This window comes from Choloepus didactylus, chromosome 16 (genome assembly GCF_015220235.1).
Source record: "Choloepus didactylus isolate mChoDid1 chromosome 16, mChoDid1.pri, whole genome shotgun sequence".
Classification (NCBI taxonomy): Eukaryota; Metazoa; Chordata; class Mammalia; order Pilosa; family Megalonychidae; genus Choloepus; species Choloepus didactylus.
In genome coordinates this window covers 43,305,373-43,326,486 of record NC_051322.1, presented here as the reverse complement: position 1 = coordinate 43,326,486, position 21,114 = coordinate 43,305,373, and the positions used below count along the sequence as shown (strand labels likewise).

The following is a 21,114-nucleotide window of genomic DNA, read 5'->3' as shown; positions in this document are numbered from 1 at the left end:
AACAACAGAACACAGAAGACAAGTAAGATACAGGGCTATGTCTATGCCCAGACATTTAGAATAAATTGTCCTGCCCAGTTTACTCAAAAAGGGAATTCAAATGCAAGAGACTAGGATAAAGTTGAAGTTTCTGTGTAAGGAATATTGTCACCCAAACCAGATGGTCTACATTTCCCATCTTCTACAGTGGAAAGAAGTATCTCAAAATACTATATAATTTACTTATTTATTATTTATATTTTGTAACTTCTCCCATTAGAATATGAGATCAGTGGTGTATCCCCGTATCCTAGATCATTTCCCCAAAATAAGGACCTTATCAGACATTTTGAGCTTAATGCTTGAAATGATCTAGTGATTAAGCAATATATATGTGCTTGTCCCTTCAAAGTCCTTATGGTGATTGATTGGTAATGTTAAAAAGAAATCAGTAGAATGGGTTTTTTTTTTTAATTCAGTTTTATTGAGATATATTCACATACCATACAGTCATCCATGGTGTCCAATCAGCTGTTCACAGTACCATCATAAAGCTGTGCATTCATCACCCCAATCTATTTTTGAACATTTTCCTTACACCAGAAAGAATCAGAATAAGAATAAAAAATAAAAATGAATAAGAATAAAAAATAAAAATAAAAAAGAACACCCAAATCACATGCACACACACCCCATCCCACCCTATTTTTCATTTAGGTTTTATCCCCATTTTTTCTACTCACATCCATACACTGGATGAAGGGAGTGCAATCCACAGGGTTTTCACAATCACACTGTCACCCCTTGGAAGCTACATTGTTATACAATCGTCTTCAAGAGTCAAGGCTACTGGGTTGGAGTTTGGTACTTTCAGGTATTTACTTCTAGCTATTCCAGTATATTAAAACCAAAGTGTTATCTATATAGTGCATAAGAATGTCCACCAGAGTGACCTCTTGACTCCATTTGGAATCTCTTAGCCACCGAAGCTTTATTTCGTTTCATTTCACATCCCCCTTTTGGTCAAGAAGATGTTTTCAATCCCATGATGCCAGGTTCAGATTCATCCCCGGGAGTCATATCCTGTGTTGCCAGGGAGATTTACACCCCTGGGAGTCAGGTCCCATGTAGGGGGGAGGGCAGCAAGATCACCCACCAAGATGGCTTAGTTAGAGAGAGAGGGCTACATCTGAGCGACAAAGAGGCACTCAGGGGGAGACTCTTAGTCACAATTATAAGCAGGTTTAGCCTCTCCTTGCAGCAACAAGCTTCATAGGGGCCAGCCCCAAGACAGAGGGCTCAGCACATCAAGCTGTCAGTCCTCAATGTTTGTGAGAACATCAGCAACAACCCAGGTGAGGAAGTCCAACACCTCTGCATTCTCCCCCAGTTCTTCAGGGTGGCCCCAAATATATATTTTTGTTCTCCACCCAAATTACTTTAGGATGTGTGGCTATTTCATTCTAATCTATACAGACCTACCATAGCTCACTTCCTATTCAAAGTGCCATGTAATTGTAGTGTTTGAACAAACTGACTGTAGAAGTTACATTGTTTAGAAAATACAGATCCTACACCAAATAAACATCTCTTCCCTTGGTCTCACATGGAAGTTGAAGTTTGAACACATTCAGTTTAAACCTTTACCCTTTGACCCAATTTGCTCTAGTCTTAACCAGAACTGCCTTATTCGTATCTCTAATTGAAGTCTGGACTCTGTTTCAGCTTTTTTTTTTTAACAGTTGCTGTATGTGTTAATACTGATATTCATATCAGTATTATCTAGCTCTGAGTTTCAGGTGTAACACAGATACCCAGTGTTCTAGAGACCAATCAGGTTATACATTAAGGGATCAACATCTCAGAGTTTGGAGATAGCTGTTACAATTCAGGAATAGATTTGACTGCTGTAAGAGCTTACCATCTAGGGAACATTACAATAATCATTTCCCTGTTAGGCTGTGCTCTAAGATTTAATTCTGAGTTTACACATTGTAGTTAGTCCATATTTGTGAGACATTATAGTGTTTGCCTTGGTTTCTGGCGTACTTCACTCAACATGCTGTCTACAGGATCCATTCACCTCGTTGCATGTCTCACAGCTTCACTCCTTCTCGTAGTTGCTCAATATTCCATTGTATGCACACACCACAGTTCACCATTCTGTTCCTCAGTCAGTGTACCCTTAGGCCACCTCCACCCATTGCAAATCATGAATGCTGCCTCCACAAACACCAGTGTGTAAGTGTCCATTCATGTCTCTGCTCTCAGATCTTCCAAATACATACCCCGTAATGAGGTTGTAGGACCTTATGGCCCCACATACTTATCTTCTTGTGGAGCCACCACAGTGACCTCCAGAAAAGTTATACCATTCTGCCTCCTCATCAACAGTAAATAGGTGCATCCCTCTCTCCATGTTTTCTCCAGCACTTTTACCTCCTCATCAACAGTAAATAGGTACATCCCTCTCTCCATGTTTTCTCCTACAATCTTATAGAGATACATTCACATAACATACAGCCATCCACAGTGTACAGTCAGTTGTTCACGGCATCATCACATATTTGTACATTTATCATCACAGTCAGCACTTGAACATATTTATTATTACGAAAAAATGGTGTGTTTTTTTGGTGAATAATAAAAAAGATAAAAAGAAAAATAAAATGTCATACGATATAAAAATAAAAATGTCATACAATAATAATACAATAATACAATATAATACAATTTAATATAATAGTAGGGACAAAAAACAATACCGCTATCAAGAATCCCATATCCCTCCCTTATATCCCACTCTCATACACATTTAACTTTGGTATATTACCTTTGTTACATTTAATGGAAGCCTATTGGAATGTTATTGTTGACCATAGACTCCACTTTGCTTTGATTATGTTTTTTCCCAAATACCTTTCCTTTTTCAACACTCTGCATGGTTGGCATTCATTTGTTCTCCCACATGTGAGAACATTTTATATTTCTACATTTAGCAACAGTCATTTGCCACTCCAGTTTTTGCCAAGTTATACAGTCCCAGTCTACATCATTTATCTTTACCTCTGGTTTCGTACGTTCCCCTATCCCACCTCTTTCAGCTTTACTCACAGACATCTTTGTTCCACATACTTACAATATTGTGCTACCATTACACAGTATTATGCTATCTATTTCTGAATCTATACAATCAATCCTGCTGAACATTTCTGTAGTCCTTCAGCGTCAAATGCCTGATCTCTACCCCCTTTCTATCTCCTGGTAGCCTGTGTTATCAGCTTTTAACTCTCAAAGTTTGCTCATTAGTGTTATTTCATATTAGTGAGACCATACAGTATTTGTCCTTTTGTTTCTGGCTAACTTCACTCAACATAACGTCCTCAAGTTTCATCCACGTTATTATATGTTCCATGTCTTTGTTCTGTCTTACAACTGCATAATGTTCCATCATGTGTATATAACACAGTTTATTTATCCACTCGTCCATTGATGGACATTTGGGCTGTTTCCATCTCTCAGCAATCATGAATAATGCTGCAGTAAACATCAGTTTACAAATGTCCATTTGTATCTTAGCTTTCAGTTCCTTTGAGTATATACCTAGCAATGGAATAGCTGGGTTATATGGCAGATCTATGCTTAGCTTCCTGAGGAACTGCCACTCTGTCTTGCATAGTGGTTGCACCATTCTACATTCCCAATAGCAATGAATAAGTGTGCGTCTTTCTCCACATCCTCTCCAGCACATGTCATTTCTGTTTTTTGGATAATGGCTATTCTGGTAGGTGTGAGATGGTATCTCATTGTGGTTTTGATTTGCATTTCCCTAATAACCAGTGAAGTTGAGCATTTTTTCATGTTTTTGAGCCATTTGTGTTTCCTCTTCGGAAAAGTGTCTGTCCATGTCTTTTGCCCATTTTTTAATTAGATTGTTTGTCTTTCTGTTTTTGAGTTGTAGGATTGCTTTATATATTCGGGTATTAAACACTTATCTGATATGTGGTTTCCAAATATTGTCTCCCATTGTGTAGGCTGCCTTTTTACTTTTCTAACAAAGTCCTTTGATATACAAAAGTGTTTGATTTTGAGGAGATCCCATTTGTCTATTCGTTCTTTGGTTGCTCGCGCTTTGGGTGTAAGGTCTAGGAAACCACCTCCTATCACAAGATTTTTAAGATAGTGCCCTACGTTTTCTTCTAAGAGTCTTACGGTCTTAGAGCTTATGTTTAGGTCTTTGATCCAATTAGAGTTAATTTTTGTATAAGGTATGAGGTAGGAGTCCTCTTTCATTCTTCTGGAAATGGATATCCAGTTCTCCAAATACCATTTATTGAAGAGGCTGCTCTGTCCCAGTTGCTTTGGCTTGACTCTTTATCAAAGATCAGTTGTCCGTAGATGCAAGAGTCTGTTTCTGAACACTCAATTTGATTCCTTTGGTCGGTATCTCTGTCCTTATGCCAGTACCATGCTGTTTTGAGCACTGTAGCTTTGTAATAAGCTTCAAAGTCAGGTAGTGTGAGACCTCCCACTTTGTTCCTCTTTCTCAAGATATTTTTGGCTATTTGGGGCACCTTTCCCTTCCAAATAAATTTGGTTATTTGTTTTTCTATTTCTGCAAAGTGAGTTGTTGGAGAATGGGGTTTTAAAAACAGCACTATCTTGGGAATCAAGAAAACTGTGGGAGTGGTTTTCATTTCCTTTTATTCTAATTAAGGTTTAATTTATATAAAATAACTGTACAGATAGTAAGTGTAGTTTGATGAACTTTGACAATTGCATATACCCATGTAACTGCCATTCCGATTAAAATATAGTACATTTGCATTATCCCTAAAAGTTCCCTTGTGTTCCTTTCCAGTCAACTCCGCACCCCCACCTCCCATCCAGAGGCTGATTTCTGTCACTATGGATTAGTTGCATCTGTTCTTAAGCTTCATAAAAATAGAATCATAGAATAAATATTCTTTTGCCTCTAGCTTCTTTCACTCAGCATGTTTTGAGATTCATCCATGTTGCCTGTGTCAGTATCTTCATTGCTCAGTAATATTCCATTCAATGAATTTGCCACAATTTGTTCATCTATTCATCTTTTGATGCATATTTGAGTTGTTTCCATTTTGGGGGTCATATGAATCTTAACATCCTTATACAAGTCTTTTTATGTGTATTTTTTTATGTATATGGATGTATTTTCATTTCCCTTGGGTAAATACGTAGAAATACAATTGCTGAGTCATAGAGTAGATGTATGTTTAAGTTATAGAAATTGACAGTTTGCAGAAAAAACAATTGTACCACTATTTTGCACTTTTACTGGCAATGCATGAGAGTTCATAACCAAGAATTTTATAGCTAGCAAACTATTCTTCATAAATAAAGGAGATATTAAGACATTGACAAATGAATGAAGTCTGAGTGAGTTTGTTACAAGTGGAGGTACCCTAGAAAAAATGCTAAAGGGAGTCCTTCTGGCTGGAATGAAGGGACACTAGGAAATAACTTGAAGCCATAAAAAGAAAAAAAGAAAACTGGTAATGGTAACTACATAAAAATAAAAGCCAGTGTCACTATATTTTTTATTTGAAACTCATATTTACCTATATTATTTAAAAAGTCAAATAGATAAAACAATTGTAAAAAAATCTATGTTAATGGGTATGCAATGTATAAAGATATCGTTTCTGACAATAACAATAAACAGGAGGGGGACAAGGTTATATAGGAGCAACGTTTTTTATACTATTGAAGCTAAGTTGGAATTAATTCTAAGTTGTTATAGGCTTAGATATTAATTGTAATCTTCAAGATAATCACTAAGAATATAACTTTTAAAGGAGAAGAAAAGAAGAAGGGAATCAAAATTACATATTATCAAAAATTAGTTGAACGCAATAGGCAATAATGGACAAACTGAGGAAAAAAGAATGTATGAACTTTAGACAACCCTTTTTAGGTTCTAAAGAATTGGGGTAGCTGGTGGTGGATACCTGAAACTATCAAACTACAACCCAGAACCCATGAATCTCGAAGACAATTGTATAAAAATGTAGCTTATGAGGGGTGACAATGGGATTGGGAAAGCCATAAGGACCACACTCCACTTTGTCTAGTTTATGGATGGATGAGTAGAAAAATAGGGGAAGGAAACAAACAAACAGACAGACAAAGGTACCCAGTGTTCTTTTTTACTTCAATTGCTCTTTTTCACTTTAATTATTATTCTTGTTATTTTTGTGTGTGTGCTAATGAAGGTGTCAGAGATTGATTTAGGTGATGAATGTACAACTATGTAATGGTACTGTGAACAATCGAATGTACGATTTGTTTTGTATGACTGCGTGGTATGTGAATATATCTCAATAAAATGAAGATAAAAAAATAAAAGAAGGCTTAGACAAAAGAAACAAAATACAAGTCATCTCTAGCAAAGAAGCAACTGTAAAAAAAAATCATGGATGGGGGAGAATTTGGGTCTTCTGTTTTTACTCTTAACTTTTTATTCTTACTTTCACTTTTTCTGGTACAAGGAAAATGTTTAAAAAAACAGATCGGGGTGATGAATGAACAACTATATGATGGTAATGTGATCAATGGATTATATACTTTGGATGATTATATGGTATGTGAATAAATCTTAATAAAAAAAGAAATCATGGAAAAAAAAAAAAAGAATGTATGAAACACACAGACAATAAGTAACACAATAGCAGAAGTAAAATCAGAGATTGACAAGAAAAGTGAGGCAGAGATTGGAAGAGTGCATTAAAAAGCATTGAAAAGAATGAAGACCTCAAATCAATAACCTAACTTTACACTGTAAGGAACTAGAAAAAGAAGAGTAAACTAAACTCAAATTTAGCAGAAGGAAGGAAATAATAAAAAATAGAGTGGGCATAAATGAAACAGAGAATAGAAAAATGACAATATCAGTGAAACTAAAAGTTGGTTCTTTGAAAATATTTATCAAATTGGCAAGATTTTAGCTAGACTGCCTTAGAAAAAAAAGAGAGAAAACCATAATTACTAAAATTAGAAATGAAACTTGAGACATCACTACCAACCTTACAGAAATAAAAAGGTTTATAAGAAAATATTATAAACAACATATGCTAGCAAATTAAATAACGTAGTTGAAATTGACAAATTTCTAGAAACACACAAATTGACCCAAGAAGAAATAGAAAATCTAAATAGACCTATAACAAGTAAAGAGATCAAATCAATTTTCAATAACCTCCCAACAAAGAAAAGTCCAGGGACAGATGGCCTCACTGGTGAATTCTTCCAAATATTTAAAGAAGAATGAACACAAATCCTTTTCATACTCTTCCAAAAAATACAGAACACTTCCCAACTCATTCTCTGAGGCCAGCATTACCCTGATATCAAAAGCAAACAAAGACAGCTTAAAAAAAGAAAACTATAAACCAATATGTCTTATAAATATAGATACAAAATTCTTCAAAAAATACTAGGAAACCAGATGCTGCAGCATATTGAAAGGATTATACATCCCAACCAAGTAGGATTTGTCCCAGGAATACAAAGGTAGTGTTTTGGTTTATTAAAGCTGCCAGAATGCAATATACCAGAAATGGATTGGCTTTTACAATGGGGATTTATTAACTTACAATTTACAGGTCTTAGGCCATGAAAATGTCCCAATTAAGGCATCAACAGGATGATACTTGGATTCTGAAGACATGCTGCTGACATCCAGGACACCTCTGTCACATGGAAAGGCACATGGCTGCCGTCTACTGGTCCTTTGCTCCTGGGTTTCACTGCCTTCAGCTCTGGTTCCAGTGGCTTCCTCTGTGGGTCCTCTCTTAGCTCCTCTGGGGCTTTTCTCTTTCAGCCCTCTCCACACATCTCTGGGTGTTTCTCTCTGAACTCTCTTGGTTTTTCCTTTTATCTTTATAAAGGTCTCCAGTAAAGGATTAAGACGCACCTTGAATTGGGTGTGTCACTTCTCAAGTGAAACAACCCAATCAAAAGGTCCTCCCCACGATAGGTCTGCCCACAAAGGAATGGATTGAAAGATCAGAGTCTTCTGGGGTACATAGCTTCAAAGCAGCCCAGGTAGTTCAACAAATAAATGTCAATCAATTTAATACACCACATTAAAAGAATGAATGGGGAAAAACCATCTCAATTAATACAGAAAACAGGATAAAATTCAAAATCCTTTCATGATAAAACATATTCAGTAATGTAGGAATAGAAGGGAACTTCTTCAACATGATAAAGGGCATATAAGAAAATCCCACAGCTGACACTGTACTCAATGATGAAAGACTTAAAGCTTTTCTCCCTAGGATTAGGAACAAGACAAGAATGCCCACTTTGGCCACTTCTATTTAGCACTGTCCTGGCAGTTCCGGCAAGAGCAATTAGGCATGAAAAATAAATAAAACACATCTAAATAAGAAAGAAAATGAAAAACTTCTCTATTTGCAGATATTGTGGTCTTATATGTAGAAAATCTTTGAGCATGAACACACACACACACACACACAAATGTTAGAGCTAATAAAAGAATTCAGCAAGTTGCAGGATACAAGGTCAATGCACAAAATCAGTTGTATTTATATATACTAGCAAAGAACAAACTGAAAAGGAAATTACAAAAACAATTCCATCAAAAAGTATAAAATACCTAGGAATAAATTTAAACAACAAGGTGCAAGACTTGTACAATGAAAACTACAGAACATTGCTAAAAGAAATTAAAGACCTAAATAAATGGAAAGACATCCCATGTTCCTGTATTGAAAGACTTAACAATGTTAAGATGGCAAGACTCCCCAGTATGAAGTACAGGTTTAATGCAATCCCTGTCAAAATCCCAACAGCCTTTTTAGCAGAAATGGGTAAGCTGATCCTAAAAATTCATATGGAGTTGCAAGGGACAGCAAATGGCCAAATCAGTCTTGAAAAAGAAGAACAATGTTAGAAGACTCACACTTTCTCGTTTCAGAACTTACTAAAAAGTTACAGTAATCAAAACAGTGTGGTACTGGCATAAGGATATACATATAGATAAATGGAATAAAATTGAGAATCCAAAAATAAACCCATACATCTATGATCAATTGATTTTTGACAGGAGTGCCAAGACAATTTTATGAAGAAACAGTAGTCTTTTCAACTAGTGATCCTACAAGAAATGGATATGTAGATGCGAAAGAATGAAGTTGGACCCTTACTTCACACCATTTACTAAAATTAAGTCAAAATGAATTAAAGACCTAAGTATAAAAGCTAAAACTATAAAACTCTTAGAAGAAAACAGGAACAAATCTTCATGACCTTGGATTTGGCAACAGTTAGATATGAAACCAAAAAGCATAAGCAACAAAGAAAAAATATATAAATTGAACTTCATAAAAATTAACTATTGTGCATCACGTAACACTATCCAGAGAGTAAAAAGACATCCCACAAAATGAGAGAAAATATTTGTAAATCATTTATCTGATAAGGGTATAGTATCTAGTATATATAAATCATTTATCTGATAAGGGTATAGTATCTAGTATATATATAAGGGTATAGTATCTAGTATATATAAAGAACAATATAAAGATAAATAACCCAATTTAAAAATTGGCAGAGGACTTGAATAATGATTTCTCTAAAGAGATATGCAAATGGCCAGTAAACACATGAAAACTTGTTCAACAGATTAGTCATTAGGGAAATGCATATCAAAACCACAGTGAGACACTCCTTCACATTCCCTATGATGGTTATTTTAAAAATAATAATAATAATAAGTATTGGCAAAGATTGCTGATGGGAAGGTAAATGATGTAGCCACTGTGGAAAACAATTTAGCACTTCCTCCATAAGTTAAACATAGAAAATCATAAGTTAACATAGAATTATCATACCCAACAATTCCACTCATAGGCATATACCGAAAAGAATTGAAAACAAAATTTCAAACAAAAGTTTAAACAAAAGCTTGTTGAATTTTCTTAGCAGCTCTGTTCACAATAGCCAAATGATGGAAACAACCTAATGTCCTTCATTTGATGAATAAACAAACAAAATGTGGTATACCCATACAAATGAATATTATGTAGCTATATTATAAACTAATGAAGTACTGATTCTTGCTGCATCATGGATGAACCTTGAAAACATTATGCTAAGTAAAAGAAGCCGGATGCAAAAGGCTACATGTTATATGATTCCACTTATATGAAATATCCAGAATAGGCAATTCATAGAGAAAGAAAGTAGATTAGTGCTTGATAGGGGTTACAGGAAGGCAGAGATGGAGTGTGACAGCTTTTGGGGCACAGAGATTCCATTTGAGTGATGAAAAAGTTCTGGAACTAGATAGTGGTGATGGTTACACAACATGGTACATGTACTTAATACCTGTTCTAGTTTGCTAATGCTGCCGGAATGCAAAACACCAGAGATGGATTGGCTTTTATAAAGGGGGTTTACTTGGTTACACAGTTACAGTCTCAAGGCCACAAAGTGTCCAAGGTAACACATCAGCAATCGGCTACCTTCACTGGAGGATGGCCAATGGTGTCCAGAAATCCTCCATCAGCTGGGAAGGCATGCAGCTGGTGTCTGCTCCAAAGTTCTGGTTTCAAAATGGCTTTCTCCCAGGACATTCCTCTCTGGGCTGCAGTTTCTCAAAAATGTCACTCTTAATTGCACTTGAGGTATCTGTCCTCTCTTAGCTTCTCCAGAGCAAGAGTCTGCCTTCAACTGCTGTCTTCAAACTGTCTCTCATCTGCAGCTCCTGTGCTTTGTTCAAAGTGTCCCTCTTGGCTGTAGCTCCTCTTCAAAATGTCACTCACAGCTGTACTGAGTTCCCTCTGTTTGTCAGCTCATTTGTATGGCTCCACTGATCAAGGCCCACCCTGAATGGGTGGGGCCATGCCTCCATGGAAATTATCTAATCAGAGTTATCACCTACAGTTGGGCAGGGCGCATCACCACAGAAACACTCAAAGAATTACAATCTAATCAACACACTGATAGGTCTGCCCACACAAGAGTACATCAAAGATAATGGCATTTGGGGGGACATAATACATTCAGACTGGCACAATACCACTGTATTTTATACATTTTAATGGTTAAAGTGGTAAATATGATGTGTATTTTACCACAATTTTTAAAAACTAGTCAAGAAGTATTTCTTCCCCTCTGTTTTCTGAAAGAGTTTGTATAAAATTGGTATTATTTCTTTCTCAGATGTTTGACAGAATTCTCCACTGAAATTTCTGGCCTGCAGTAATTGCTTTTGTTGTTGTTACTGGTGGTGGTAATGATTTGTGTGTATGGATTTTCTTGTTTTGGTTTTGTTTTGTGTGCAAATGTTTTAAATACAGATTCATTTGCCTTAGTAGATATGGGCTATTCAGATTTTTTAGTTCTTCTTTTGTCAGTTTTGATAACTTTTTTTGTGTGTTTCAAGGAATTTCTTAATTTCATCTAAGTCATTGGATTTATTGGCATTAAATTCTTCATAATATTCCCTTTTTTTATTGGCTTGGCATCTGTAGTGATAATCCCTTCTTTAATTCCTGATACTGGTACTCTGCGGTTTTCTCTCTTGATCAGTTTTGCTAGGGATTTACCAATTTTACTATTAAAAAAAAAAAAAGTTTTTGCCTTTTGTTGCTTTTTCTCTATTTTATTTTTTTCTGTTACATTGATTTCTGTTCTTAGTTTTGTTATTTTCTTTGTTCTAACTTAGTTTTAATTTGCTTTTTTTTTTTTCCTAGCTTCTTAGGTTGAAAACAACCATTGACTCTGTTTGTTTGTTTTTCAAGCTAATAGTCTTTTTTTTTTTTAATGTGGTTTTTTAAAAATTCATTTTGTTGAGATATATTTACATACCATACAGTCATCTCTGGTGTACAATCAACTGTTCACAGTACCATCATGTAGTTGTGCCTTCATCACACCAATCCATTTTTGAACATTTTCTTTACACCATAAAGAATAAAACTAAGAATAGAAACCAAAAGTAAAAAAGAACACCCAAATCATCCCCCTCCCACCCCACCCCAATCTTCATTTAGTCCCTGTCCCCATTTTTCTATTCATCCATCCATACACTGGTTAAAGGGAGTGTGATCCACAAGGCTTTCACAATCATACTGTCACCCCTTGTAAGCTACATAGTTATATAGTTGTCTTCAAGATTGATCATTGATTTTTTTTTTACTATTTTTTCGAAACAAATATTTAATGAACTGTGTGCCAAGCACTGTTCTCCTGAGCTTCCATCTTCAAAGGCTAGAGCAGGGAACAAAATAATGTTAGCCCCCATAGAACTTATATTTTGGTAGGAAAGAAAAATATTTACTATAATTTTGTATAGTGAGAAGTATTATGAAGAAAGAAAAAGCAGGATAAGAAGCTCAAGAACAGCAGACTGGGAAAGCCTCTTTAAGGAGACGACATCTGAGGAGAAACCTGAATGGAGTGAGGGAGTGGGCCGTGTGGATATCTGAAGCAGGATGGTGACCACTGATTTTTAATCTTTCTTCTTTTCCAACACAAGCATATAAAACTATAAATTTCTCTCTCTAAGCGGTGCTTTAGCTGCCTCCTTCAAATTATGATAGTTGTATTTTTATTTTTATTATCATTCATTTCAAAATATTTTAAAATTTTATTGTAATTTTCATAGGTTATTCTGAAGTATGTTGTAATTTACAAACATCTGGTTATTTTTCTGGTATCTTACTGCTTGTGTCTTGATGTTTTATCTAATCCTACCATCTCTGAATTTGTTCCTTCCTGTTTTGCTCTTGCTATTTGTTTTCTACTTGTTCATTTGTTCCTCTTTCCTGCCTTTTGTTGATTAACCAAGCAATTTTCAGTTTTCCTTATTTTCCCTCTATTAGCCACAAGAGGACATAAGCCTAACCACATGGATACATATGAAGACTCTGTTCATATCATATCTGCTAATATCCCATTGACCAAAACAGGGCACCTGGTTAGTTCTTTGTCATTTCTACCCAACCCAGTAAGCTTCAGTTATTCTCAGTAGATTGTATTCTCCATCAGTGTCTATCATTTCCTATTAAAATTTCTTCATTTGTGCATGGGTTTGTAATACTCCTTTTCCTATTATTGTTACTCCTTTTTCGTGACAGAGCATGTTAATCTTTCTCCTTATTGTTCAGAATTTAAGTTAATGGCAGATTTAATGAGAGATACTGCAGTCATCCTTGCTGCATTTGTCTGCAGTGCATTCATCCTGAAGATTTAAAGACTGACTCTATTCTTAGGAAAATATCTTGATCAGATGGTAAAACTCTATTACCTTGTCAAACCGAATGTTTCCTCTCTACAAGATTAATTACAAATACTAAAGGTAGTAAAAGAACTTTTTAATTTGATTCAACACATATTTATTTAGCATCTACTATGTGCTAGTTGACAAGTTCAAGGCTAGTCCCTGTCCTGTCTTAGAACAGCTCCCACCCTGCTAGGGGAGACAAGTTTATAAACAGGTAAATTGTGCTACCATACAAAAGTGTTGTGACAGCAATGAATGAACTGACATGTGATATATCCTTAGAATGTAACTTATTTGGTGGGGGTGCAGGCAGCACCCTCTCTAGGCAGGTTATCACATATCTTAATCATTCTCCTCTTAAACCTTTTTCTGAATCATATGATCTATATTAGTTGCTCTCTTCCCAACAATTCTCTTTTTAAACCAACTCAAAATAATTTCTTATCATTCTCAATTAAATAGCATTAGTCATTATAATCTGCCTCTAACTCTGCTTTCATTTGACATCACATCTTCATTCCACTTAATGAAAGGCATAGTCCTTTTTCTCAGGCTCATGAGAAGCATTGTAGCAGTAACATGTGCAGGCCTTAGAGCCGAGCTGCCTGGGTTGGAACCCTGGTGTGCCTACTGTATGACCTTGTAGAATTCACTTTAACACTTGTTGCCTCAAATAGTTCATCCATTAGAAAAGGAGATTTTTTTCAGCTAACATGTTTAAAATCCTTAGAATGGTGTCTGGCACATAGTAATAAGGTGCCTAGCACGAAGGAAAATTTCAATTAATGCTAATCGTTATTTTTCCACTTTTTGACATTATCCCTTCAACTTTAAGAAACCATGCCCTTTAATTCTTAAAAAACACACTCATTGCCCAATTTTCTTACCCACAATCTGGATAAATTTCTAGCTAAAAGTCTCCAGTCTATCACCTTCTCCATTCGTTTGCCACCAAAATCACTACTGTTACTGGCAGTGTTACTGAGTGTGGATTTTTTCATTTTGTGCTCCATATCAAATGAGCCCCCTCTGGCAATGAAGTTGCTTACTCCACCCTGGTAGCATTGCCTTGCCAAGTGAACTGGAGGTGGAGAATGGGAGCAGTCCCTGGTGGGAATTCGAAGGCTTCCACTGTTCTCATCTGACATTAAGTTGTATTTTATCAGTTTGTTTGCCTTTGGTCAATATCAAGAACCCTAATGTGGTTGTGTTTGCAACTTTGTCAGCTTTACAGATCCTTTTTAGAAAAAGAATTTACTAAGTTCTTCATTCCACCATACTAGAAGTCTCCCCTCAAACACACTTTTGCCAAAATACATGTATGTATATGAGACCTCATTCTATCCAAGAACTAGATTTATTATAGTGCTATAGTAAATCAGGTGGTGAAGTATTAGCCCAGGAAAAGACATACAGACCAATGGAACAGAATAGAGAACCTATCAACAATCCTGTGTATATATGGCCTTTTGATACATTATAACAGTGGCATTATACATCAGTGAGGAAGTTCAATAAATGGTCCTGGCATTATTGTTTATCCATTTGAAAAAAAAAAATTAAATTACCCCTCTCCCTCACATCACACACAAAAATCAATTCAGAATGGAAACGAAAACCTATAACTCTAAAGCTTTTATGAGATAATATTCTCATGATTTTGGGGTTGAGACAGATTTCTTAATAAGATACAATAAGCTTGTAAGCCCTAAAGGAAAAAAATTAATAAATAAGAGCTTCTGTTCATCAAAGTGACTATAAAGTGAGTGAAAGACAATCCACAAAATGGAAGATCACATTTCCAAAATATAACTGACAAAGGCCTAATATCTAGAGAATATGAAGAATTCTTACAAATCAAAAAGCAATAGACAATCTAACAGAAAAATGAGCGAATAAAAGATTTGGCAGACCCATCATATAAGAGAGAATCCAAATGTCCAATAAACATTGGTAATCAGGGAAATCCATGTTATAAATGAATACCATTATAAACACATGAAACTGGTAAAAAATTAGAAATCCAACAGTATTATATGTTGGCAAGAAAAGAGCACTGGCAATGCCTGTCTGCTGGTCAGAGTATAAATTGGTACACTAATTTGGAAAATAGTTTGGCATTATTTATTAAAGATAAACATACAAATACCCTGTATCCCAGTCAATGGCTTAAAGAAAAAGTTTATTTCTTTCTCCTATCATGGTCCAAGGTGGGGATTTAGGTCAATAGCAGCTCTGCTCCATAGAATAATGCTCTGCCCTCTTTGTGTGCTTTCCAAGATCTTCTTGGGCATTGCCTTTACACAGTAGTCAGCAAATTTGGCTCTCGGGCCAAATCCACACTGCCGCCCATTTGTGTAAATACAGTTTTATTGAAACACAGCCATGCCCAGTTGTTTACATGTTGTCAATGACTATTTTCATGCTACAAGAGCAGAGTTGAATAGTTGCAACAGGAACCATATGGCCCACAAAGCCTAATATATTTACTATCTGACTCTTTACGGGAAACTGTTTATAGGTCAGGGAGAGGAAACGTATGGAGAAGTACATGGCAAATCTTGTATAGGTGAGGCCTTAGGGGTGCATATAACTTCCATTAGTTTTCCATTGGCTTGCACTCAGTCACGTGACCACATATAAATTACAAAGGGAATTGGGAAATATAATCTAGTTTTGTATTCAAGAAAGGAAGAGTGCATTTTGGTGGATAACTAGCAGCCTCGACTACAGCAGCATTATTCATAATAGCCCCAAGCCAGAAACACTCTAAATGTCTATCAAGATTAGAATGGATAAAAATTCATAAATTCATATGATAGAATACTATATAGGAAAGAAAATAAATAACCTGCAGCTACATAGATCACCAACAGAGTTAAATTTCACAGATTGTAATTAACTCAGCAAAAAAAGTAAGTCTCAGAGAATATATATATAACATATTTCTATTTTTATAAGTTCGAAAGCAACAAAAGTAAATCATGTTTGTCATGTATGCATAAATGGTAAAATTTTAAAGAACGGAAAGGAAATATTTATCAGAATAGGGTGGCGTGGAAGGGATTGTTGTGATTGGGGATGGATATTGGTGGTACTTCCAGAGTGGCAATGCTGCCAGTACTTTATTTCTTGATCTGGGAAGTGGTTACACTGGTATTTTCTTTATAATTCATCCTTTAAACCAAACTGAATGTATAGTGTAACTCAGTACATTTTAAATAACTCAGTATTTTTTAAAATGCAAAGCAAAACAAAGGGCACAGAAAATGTTTCTGAAGTCCAAGAAAAAGTTATTTTGTTGTGAGATACTGATCAGTGGATGAACAGGCATAGACCCAGCTCTATATAAATAGGGCATGATCCATTATATTCAATTCCATTTGTGTATGAAAGATATATTTGAATATTTATTTATATAAAGATATTCACATATATATATTTGTATATATATAAGCATACAAATTTATATAAGAAATTTAGCATCCTAATGGATAATATTCTTAACAGCAGTATTTTTAAAAAGCATATATTTTCTTGTGTGTGTGTGTGTTGATATGTAGGAATAAATAGTTCTATGTATATGCATAACCATATGTATATATATATAATGTGTGTGTGTTTTAGTTCATTTTTATTGGGATATATTCACATACATGCAGTCATACGAAGCGTACCTTCAATTGTTCGCAATACCATTATATAGTGCGTTCATCACCAAAATTAATTTTTGAACATTTTCATTACCACACACACAAAAACAATAAGAATAAAAATTAAAGTGAAAAAGAACAATTAAAGTAAAAAAGAACACTGGGTGCCTTTTTTTTTCTTGCCCCCATTTTTCTGCTCATTCATGCATACACTGGACAAAGGGGAGTGTGGTCCATATGGCTTTCCCAATCACATTGTGACCCCTAATAAGCTACATTTTTATACGATCGTCTTCAAGATTTATGGGTTCTGGGTTGTAGTTTGATAGTTTCAGGTATTTTACTGCTAGCTATTCCAATTCATTAGAACCTAAAAAGGGTTGTCTATATTGTGCGTAAGAGTGCCCACCCAAGTGACCTCTCGGCTCCTTTTGGAATCTCTCAGCCACTGAAGCTTATTTCATTTCCTTTCACATCCCCCTTTTGCACAAGAAGATGTTCTCCATCCCATGATGCCAGGTCTAGATTCCTCCCCTATATATATTTTTTGTATGCTTAGTATTAAGTCAAACTTTATAGAAGGAACAAATATAATTAAAAGGCTGATACGTAGCTTTTCAGAAACTTAATAGGAATAGGGCTTAGAGAATTAAGAAAAATGAATAAACTTGCTATATGTCTTCGAGCAATCTTTCTTAACCTTTTGGGGGCCCCATCATCTTTGAAAACCTGATGAAAGCTATGGACCCTTTCCCCAGAAAAAATGGTCAAGTACATATACACACATTGTTGTGCCTATAATTATGAGGGTTCACACACTACTGAAGTGCATCCATGGATTTTATAGAAATCCCTGGATCCTCTGTTAAGAATTACCAGTTGTCCCATTAATGTCAGTAGTCTCTATCAAACGTTTTACAGAAGCATCAAAACAGGAAAAAATGTCTAATGTTCAAGTCTTCTGTGATGGTAATTGAAAAGATATTTATATCCATCACTAGCAAGCATATCTCCTTCCCTCCCACCTCACCCTTTCCCACTTGCAGCCAGTCCATCACAAATTCTCTAGTCATTTCTACTCTTTGCCCATTTTAATTTCTGCTTTCATCACCCAGAATTTTACCCAGACAATTTTATTAGTAATAAACTGCTTTACCCGTCTATTTTTGCTCTCTGCTTTGCTCTGTTCTTAATTCTGCCACAAGATTAATCAATCCAAAGCCCTGTTTGGCTTTTGTTTTTGTTTTGTTTTTGAAGCCATTTAACATAATGATTCAGAGTTTGTGATACAGAGTCAAACTGACCTTGATTTCATTTAAAACCCCGCTCTGCTCTTATTACTACTGTGTGGTATCGGACATGCTGCTAGTCCTTTCCAAAGTTTCTGCTTCCTTATCTGCAAAATGAGAACAATAATATAATGTAAGGACTGTTGTAAGGATTAATGAGATAATGTTTGTAATATGATTAGCAAGGTACAAGGACATAGTGATGGCCAATAAATATTTCCTGAATAAATTAAATATTTAGCCTTGAGCTTTTTAATTTAATGCTTCTACTAATATGCCTCTCTGCATCAAATTTGATGCTCCTTATTCCTTCCTATCAAAATTCCACCCCCTGCATCAAATCTTCCTTAATCCTATAGCCCGATGTGATCTCCCCCACGCCTTAATTCTCAGACTTTTTATACCATTTATTACTGCAGTATAGCATAATAGTCTGGCTCCATCACTTACTAGCATAACCTTGGGCAGGTCACATAAATCTTCTATGGCTTATTTTCCTTATCTGTAAATTAGATATAAAAAGTTACACCTAAACTGTGTCATTCCCAGAGTTAGCATGTTGTACTGTTGACAGTTTAGGGTCTGGTATTCCCATCACTCCAAAGCTGTCCTCATTTCATTTGAATACTCACCGTTTCCTCAAAGCAAGAGTAGATCTGCCCAAATAACCTCTTTAAGCAACCTGGAGAACAGTTTCCCAGGAACCAGAAGAAAATTGTCAATGAGATTCTTACAGTCTTCTAAGATAAAGACAAGTATTTTGTGTTATTTGGAACACATTATAATAATAGTGATTGTAGTGGTATGTAGTGGTAGTAAGTAAGTAAATAAGAAAACAAAAAACAAAACATCATTGTGTCCATGTCATCTTTTATTTAGTACTACAAAAGAGAAAAGTAATTTTTATCAACTAAACATAGCTTGTTACAAAAGAACAAATGCCAAATCAGCCAGTATTTTGGGAAGATAAACTACTGAACTTTCCTATCCCAACCAACTACTGAATGGTTGGTTACACATCTCTTCCTTAATAATAGACCTGTTTTAGCCCATTGTAGAGTCCTCTAAAAGAAACATTCAAGATTTATGTCTGTCTTGAAAGTTTTTTGAGAGGGATTGGTTTAATCTGTGGGGCTTGGAAGCACAAAGTGCTCAAAGTGCTGGAATTTTCCATTTTGTCACAGAGAGAGATCTTTTCTTGTGAAAGTTAAGGGGAACAAAATAAAGCAACTTACCTTATTGGGCATTTTCAAGTAAATCCAAGTCAGCAAGAATACAACAGGCCATCAGGTGAAACACAAAATCTCTAGATTGTCTGTTATTGTACAATTGGGCTTTTTATAAACAAGGCATTATGGATCTTTGATGTTTACAAAACCAGAACAACTCACTGAGTTTTCTATCTGCCATTGTTTCATTTCAAGCAAAAAAAAAAAAAAAAAAAAAAAATGCCTACTGTTGAAGCATGGGGATTCTAATATATTACTCAGAATGGACTTCTCCGTTTTCCTTTTATGGAACAACCAAATTATTTCCTTTATTGTTGATTCAGGGGCAATGGAAGAAGTTAGAAAAGATGCGTCCACATCTCCTATGCCAGCAGGAAGCCAGAAGGAGCTTGTATCCACAGCCACATCATCATTCCAACATGACACCTCCCGGTAAGCTTCAGGCATTATTTGGTTTAACATTCTCCATATAAGAGCATTTTTTGAGAGCATTTTACATCTTTGATGTAATCTTGTGTGGGCAGACCTATCAGTGTTAATTAGACTGAAGTTCTTTGAGTGTTTTCATGGAGATGCGCTCTACCAAACTGGGTGATGACTCTTGATTGGATAATTTCCATGGAGGTGTTGGCCCACCCATTGGGTGGGTCTGAATTAAATTACTGGCGCACTACATAAGATCAGACAGAAGGAGCAAGCTGCTAACAGCCAAGAGGGATGCTTTGAAGAAAGCACAGGAGCTGCAGATGAGAGACATTTTGAAGATGGCCATTGAAAGCAGACTTTTCCGGAGAAGCTAAGAGAGGACAGATATCCCAATTGCAACTAAGAGTGACATTTTTGAGGAACTGCAGCCTAGAGAGGAACGTCCTGGGAGAAAGCCATTTTGAAACCTGAACTTTGGAGCAGACACCAGCCAAGTGCCTTCCCAGCTAACAGAGGTTTTCCGAACACCATTGGCCATCTTCCAGGGAAGGTACCCGTTTGCTGATGTGTTACCTTGGACACTTTATGGCCTTAAGACTGTAACTGTGTAACCAAATAAACCCCCTTTTATAAAAGCCAATCCGTCTCTGGTATTTTGCATTCTGGCAGCATTAGCAAACTAGAACATACAGTAAAAGTTCTGTGAACATTTAGTTATACCAGAGACATTTGAAGAGTAAATCATTTGATCAACCCTTTTTGGATCAGGGAAAGAAATATGTTATTTAAGATTTCTCATATCTAGTAAGCCAACTCCCATATTATGCATTTGAGGCTGAATATATAAACATCAATATCAAAAGGGCTTGGTTTATGCTTCCTTGGGGATATGATTGGTTTGGGCCACTTAAATTCATAGCATCTTGCCAGGTGAATATAGATTTTAAGACTTAATTTATAGTTAATTCAAAGTCCATTGACTTTGCAAATTAAAAATGCCCACATTGTTCATCTTAATGCTTATGATTTTAAATCTAAGATTTATTTTTTGGTTTAGGGTATTTCAAAGGGGGAGAGGCATCATCTTTTCCTCCTCTAAAGAATTATATTCCAACCCAGAGTGCCTGTCCCACAGAAACCATCCCCAGCCATTCTTAATGACTAATATCATTTTAATCATGGCTCTTACTGTTGTGCCTTTCATTTTGGAGCATCTTAAAGAACTTTTGAGAAATGATCCT

The 21,114-nt window shown here is 35.7% G+C and overlaps 1 protein-coding gene across 3 annotated transcripts in view; it reads left to right on the top strand.

Moving 5' to 3' along the window:
- The window catches only part of KIAA1328 (KIAA1328 ortholog), a 355,769-nt gene that overhangs the window by 281,660 nt on the left and 52,995 nt on the right, over window positions 1-21,114 (top strand). For all 3 annotated transcript variants that reach the window (XM_037806404.1, XM_037806405.1, XM_037806406.1), the window contains one exon: window positions 19,771-19,879. In XM_037806404.1, the coding sequence (XP_037662332.1) occupies window positions 19,771-19,879 (109 nt within the window). The remainder of the gene's footprint in view (window positions 1-19,770; window positions 19,880-21,114) is intronic.